Source organism: Polyodon spathula, chromosome 22 (genome assembly GCF_017654505.1).
Source record: "Polyodon spathula isolate WHYD16114869_AA chromosome 22, ASM1765450v1, whole genome shotgun sequence".
In the NCBI taxonomy this organism is placed as follows: domain Eukaryota; kingdom Metazoa; phylum Chordata; class Actinopteri; order Acipenseriformes; family Polyodontidae; genus Polyodon; species Polyodon spathula.
In genome coordinates this window covers 11,311,835-11,317,834 of record NC_054555.1, presented here as the reverse complement: position 1 = coordinate 11,317,834, position 6,000 = coordinate 11,311,835, and the positions used below count along the sequence as shown (strand labels likewise).

The following is a 6,000-nucleotide window of genomic DNA, read 5'->3' as shown; positions in this document are numbered from 1 at the left end:
GGTTTACCTGTATATCCGGTGTCTCCAGGTTTGATCTGATTGCTAACGGCGGTGCCTCTCTGACCCTGCACTTCGAGCGCGCGCCTTTCCTGAGTCAGGAGCGCACAGTGTGGCTGCCATGGAGCAGTTTCTATGCCATGGACACCATGGTGATGAAGACCGAGGAGAACTCCATCCCAAGCTGTGATCTGAGCGGCTTTGTGCGCCCGGATCCCATTGTCATCTCCTCACCGCTCTCCTCATTCTTCAGCTCCACGCCTGGGCAGAACACCATCGTTCCAGAGACTCAGGTTAGAGACTCAAAGACAATCTAGGGCAATGTCCAGCACTCAGTCAGACATCCAGTGTAAAACCAAACCTTTTGGCTGTGCCTTCAGTTCAACACAGGCAGTACTGCTATGCTATTCAGTGAGATCCAGTATGTTAAAATAAAAATGTTCTCAGTAAATACCCAAATGTAATCTTGTATATTACTATTGATCCATCGGATATCAAGGTATAACTGTTCCTTATATTTTTTAATTGCTAAGCACAATTGGGTTTCCAATACGAATATGGACATTTTTTGAAATGTTCTGTTTATAAATGTGTCCAGTTTTTTATTACATCTTGTCTGCACATTCCTCCCTTAGGAGCTTCATTGCTCAGAGTGCTTCTTCAGACTCTAACCCTGTTCCTTTGTCATTTTCCCTGTTGATCTTAGACCTTGAGCTTAAGTTTTCCATTTTTCTTCAGAACCAGGAAAAATATTCTGTTATTCTGGGTTCTAAAACAACCGTATTGGTCTACCAAACCTAAGTTCAGGCTCATTAATTGGGATAAAACATCTGTGTGATGAGGAGACCTTGTTACCTATCTGTTGTTGCTGATGAGGCACAGTAATAAAACCACAAAAACAGAATCATTTTATGATTCCACTATCCCAAAGGATAGCTGTCGGGACAAGTAGGTCTGTGTTTGGTCAGAAAGGACAGGTGACTGTGGAAGATCTGCATTGACCAAAGATTGAATGCATGTATTGAGCTAACTGGAGTGGTTTACACCATGAGCTGTGGCCACCTGATGACCTCCTTCCCCTTATATCTCAATAGGCGCACTTGATTTGCTGTATCAACACTCTTCATTATAACACTGTTCCCTTCTCTACTGTAGGTCCTTCACGAACGTATTGAAATCCCCAGCACCAGCCTCAAGCTTTGCTATCTCAGTTCCCGCACCTCAGGGTACAAGTCTCTTCTGAAGATCACTATGACCCAGACACTGGTACCCCTCAACCTGATCAAGGTCCATATGATGGTGGCAGTAGAAGGGCATCTATTCCAGAAGTGGTTCCATGCCTCCCCAAACCTGGCTTTCACCTTCATCTGGGACAAAACTGATGCATATGGCCAGAAGGTCTATGGGCTTTCAGAAGCTGTTGGTTAGTTTTGTTATTTCTTGAATTTTCAATGATGTTCTGTCTGAATAAAACAAAACAAAAATAACAGACCTATTTTGTTAAGTTGCCTTCAGGTGTTTTGTTTAAGGAAGTAGCAAGCAGAATATGTTTTTGAGCACTGCTGTTGAAAAAGCTGAGTTATATGTGGGGAAGAAAAAGCTGCTGTTCTCTCAAATAATCAGTTGGAGCCCCAGCTGCTTGGTATCATTCTGAGGATCATGTCTAAAAGCTCTGTTTTATGTTAATGTAAATACTTCTGGCCTAAAAACTGGCCTTCAAGAGTCTGTGTTAATGCTGTTATTATTTTGTTGAATGTATTTTTATCACTGTATTTTGTCTTGCCCTTTCATCTTGTGTCTTGTCTTGTCTCGGCTATGTTAAATGTTTTGGATTTGAAAAAGCGCTTTATAAATTAAATGTATTTATTATTATTATTATTATTATTATTATTATTATTATTATTATTATTACTTTAAACTTTCAATTCTTTTGTATCCGGTCTTTTGAAGTTCACATAGTGTGAAGAAATTAGCAATCTGTAAGTCTATTTTGTGTAGCTGTAGGCATCTTTATCTCTGTCACTCTGGTTCTTTTTCTAAATTGGCTTAGAGAAATCTAATTCTATCGATCCCGTAGTGCAGAGCAAATGAAGGACAAAGGGGAAGCTGGATGGTTTTCTCAGATGTTTTGGCACCCCCCAGATGTGACAGATACAGTGGCAGGATTCAGTGTAGGTCTTTCAGGTGATTAGTGGAGGTGCAAAATGGCTAACAGAATCACAGTTTTACCAAGTACACTGCCGCTGATAGTGCAATGTTCATTAACATTATTTGTTTTGCCCCTGCAAGGTACCAATTAGGTAACTGATGTTAGAAAGTGATAGCAAAATTCTTTTCATGACCATATGGCACCCGCAGCAGCGCAATAGCATTTAGTCATTTCTGTCGCAAATCATAACTCATGCAATAGAGAATTATCATTTTATTTTAAAACAGATGGTGTCTATCACGCAGCTGTGTTCCTCCACAGTTCCTTGTAAAGTGCATTTTGAATGTTTTCAAGCGGGGAGTGGGAGCTGCATGTAGACAGGCAAGGGGTACAGCGTCACAGTCAAGGGAGAAGCTGTTTAGAAATTGCAGTTTCCTTTTTTTACGATTTAAAATAGCACCACAAGTGTGTTGCCTTTCTTGGTTTCGGACAATACATGAAGCTTTGTGTTGGCCTTGATGCTGGCACGAGCAAAGGAGAAAAATAGGCTGGGGGTTAGTTTGCCTTACAGCAACTGCTGACCCCAACTACTCAGGCTGGGGTCTAGTAACTTGGTAGGATCCATTATAATACAAAGACTATTGGTTTTGACTACTGACAAGTTTAAATGTTACTTTAGAGTACAAAACTTACACTTTTCCACGATTCTGAAACATCATGTTTTAAAGAAAGCCTCTGTGATCAATAAACTTCTGTTCTGCGATACATTTGTTCTTCTGTCTTTACAGAAAACAGCTCACTCACCATTTCCTACTGCAGATTCAACGGCTTGTAGCTTCCATTTGTACAAAGCTCTTTCATTGTGTTTGTCACAGCTCGTAGGAACATTACATGCTGTACAAAACATCATGCCATCACTTTCATGAAATGTTCCCTTTAGATATTTTTCATCTCTCTGCTTAGCAGTAATATTTCCCTTTTTGCTCGCACTTCTGCAGTTCCTCTCATGTACATGCTTGCTAGCTCAGGTCAGATTCAAATCTCATTCGCTGACCTACATAGCTGCATGTAAATGCTGTGTGCTACACAACCAAACAATTGACAGATACTCGCAGGTTTGTATTTTCAGCGCATGGCATATTGCATTTTTGATAGAAACAGGAAGGAAGCACCTAATCAATGTGTTTTTACATCCATTTCCAAGATTTCACTGACTTTATTCAAATTCACAATTTCTGGGACAAAATTGTAACCTTAATGATAAGGCATGACTTATTCAGTGTGATTATGGGAATATGCAAATCAATTTTTTTCAAAATGAGGTTATAATCCCACTTTATGTTATTATACCTGTTTATAAGTGCTATCTTTAATGAATATAACATGAATAATTGATCAAGGAAATTGGAAAATCAAGGCCATGGTTACTTTATTTCAGAGTGCTGGTGTAAACAGTTTGAGTACTGATTCCTACATGACATCTCCTCTCTTTGTGTTTTCCAGTATCTGTTGGCTTTGAGTACGAGACCTGCCCAAGTCTGATTCTATGGGAGAAGAGAACAGCAGTTCTTCAGGGGTATGAGCTGGACCCCTCAAACCTCGGAGGGTGGTCTATAGATAAACACCATGTCCTAAACGTCAGAAGTGGTAGGTTTCTTACTTCGCTTGACTCACTCCATACTGAGAAAATACAGCAGTCACAATTTACATACTAAAACATATTTTGTTTACTGTTAGAATAAAATATTACAAAAAAAAAAGTTTAAGAAAAAGTTGTGAGTAGTACTGACGATCTGATAATGTAAAAAAAAAAAATAGTAGTTATCAGCTGAGGGCCTTTGGAAAGTCGCAAGATTCCAAATTAATTGCTGTCTTATATGACAGTACTGAAAGCTAATTGAACTTGAACAAAATGTATACGATTGAAACGGCATAGTGGTGGTAAGTTACACTTTTTTTCTTTGTTTTTTTTTGAGAGGTTTTAACAGAAGCTGTCTCGAGTGTATTCAACGCATCAGTTCTTGTTAGGTTGCACTTCAGTTAGCACTGGAAAATAGCAGAAAACCAATAGGATTAATCAGTTTATCAATTGAAATTACAGTTAGACATGCCACATTAAGTAGCACATTCATTAACGGTGTCCTCGTATTTTTTGCACCTGAATCCTGAAAGTTAGTTGATTTGTGTTTTGAATCTCCCCCTCCCCCTTCGCCAGGTATTCTTCACAAAGGAAACGGGGAGAATCTCTTTCTTACCCAGCAGCCTGCAGTGATTACTAGCATCATGGGTAACGGCCGTCGACGCAGCATCACCTGCCCCAGCTGCAGCGGCCTGGCTGATGGGAACAAGCTCCTCGCCCCTGTGGCGCTCGCAGTAGGCATTGATGGCAGTCTCTACATCGGGGATCTTAACTTTGTGAGGAGGGTGTTTCCTTCCATGAACACGACTAGTATCCTGGAGCTCAGGTAAAGCCAGAGTGTTGTTATAACTATTGGCTTTCAAATATCACCAAAGAAGAATTAACTAATTTAGCGGCCCTTCAATTAAGATTTGTTTAAAAATGTTATCTGGGTCATTTTAATTAATCTGAACAGCAATGTAGGATACTCCATGAACATTTAGGTATTCCACGAAAGACAAAGGTTGAATAAGCAATGAGCCCCTGAAGAAGGCATGTGGGTTATTCATCCTTATAAGTGAAATAAACACAGCACTCTGTAAATGTTTATATTGTATTCTGTTTCTACAAAATTGTTTTCTATCACCTAGATTTTTAGGATTAAGACATAATTAATATTAGACATTATATATATATTATATATATATATATATATATATATATATATATATATATATATATATATATATATATATATAAAATGAGAGCCAACATGATAATATATAATTAATTTTAATTACAGATTTAAAGATAAAAGTAAAAATGATGTCACACTATATAGAACACCATTACATCATGTAAGAATAAATCATGGATTTGAATATAAACAATAACAAGTAGTTGTCATGCCGTCAAACACCTATAAATACCTCCAATGTTTTGATTCAAACACATTCTCCCTTGAGAAAGATATGTACAACATATCGAAACGTTGGGCAGCTGGCTCTTGGGCAGCTGGCTATATATATATATATATATATATATATATATATATATATATAGATATAGATATATATATAGATATATATATATATATATATATATATATTTTGATATTTTTATTTAACATCATGTAATCAAAGAAACTACAAAATGATATCACAGAAGTTTACTGGAAGCTATAATGGTAGTACAGTATTTCATGTTAACGAAATATTTTTATGTATTTAGCATAATATTATTCAGCAAGTTTCATTCGACTTTGTTCATGCAAAGGTCATGCAAAGCTTTTGGTCATAGCTGTATAACAAGTGATTGTAAAACAAAAATATGTTTAAACGTGAATTTAACAACTGAATTTAGGGAGTTATTGTCCTTAGCTCAAGCTATTCATCTGCATTGCAAAGTGGCTTAACTGTACTGTAAACAGCGTGATTTGCATTGGTTCACTGGTATTTTGGAAAAAAAATTTTCTTTGACATCCAAAGGATATAATTTTTACGTTAAGATTTACATTTCAACAGAAAAGATATATATATGAGAAACACCTTGACATTAGTTACACAAAATGTTGTGTATTGGTGTAGGTTTTTATTTTTTCTCAAGTGAAACACACAAAACCTTCCTTTGTTGTTTATTTATTTGAACATCCAAAAGGAGACAGACATGTCACAACTGGCCTTTGGACAGACACAAGAAGAAGAAAGTAACCAATGTATTGTGTACACTGCAGGGG

The 6,000-nt window shown here is 37.3% G+C and overlaps 1 protein-coding gene across 3 annotated transcripts in view; it reads left to right on the top strand.

Annotated features, from left to right (window-relative positions):
• LOC121297123 (teneurin-2-like) overlaps positions 1 to 6,000 on the top strand; it is a 483,736-nt gene that overhangs the window by 457,181 nt on the left and 20,555 nt on the right. For all 3 annotated transcript variants that reach the window (XM_041223184.1, XM_041223185.1, XM_041223186.1), the window contains 4 exons: positions 29 to 290; positions 1,153 to 1,420; positions 3,650 to 3,793; positions 4,362 to 4,611. In XM_041223184.1, coding sequence (XP_041079118.1) covers positions 29 to 290; positions 1,153 to 1,420; positions 3,650 to 3,793; positions 4,362 to 4,611 — 924 coding nt within the window. The remainder of the gene's footprint in view (positions 1 to 28; positions 291 to 1,152; positions 1,421 to 3,649; positions 3,794 to 4,361; positions 4,612 to 6,000) is intronic.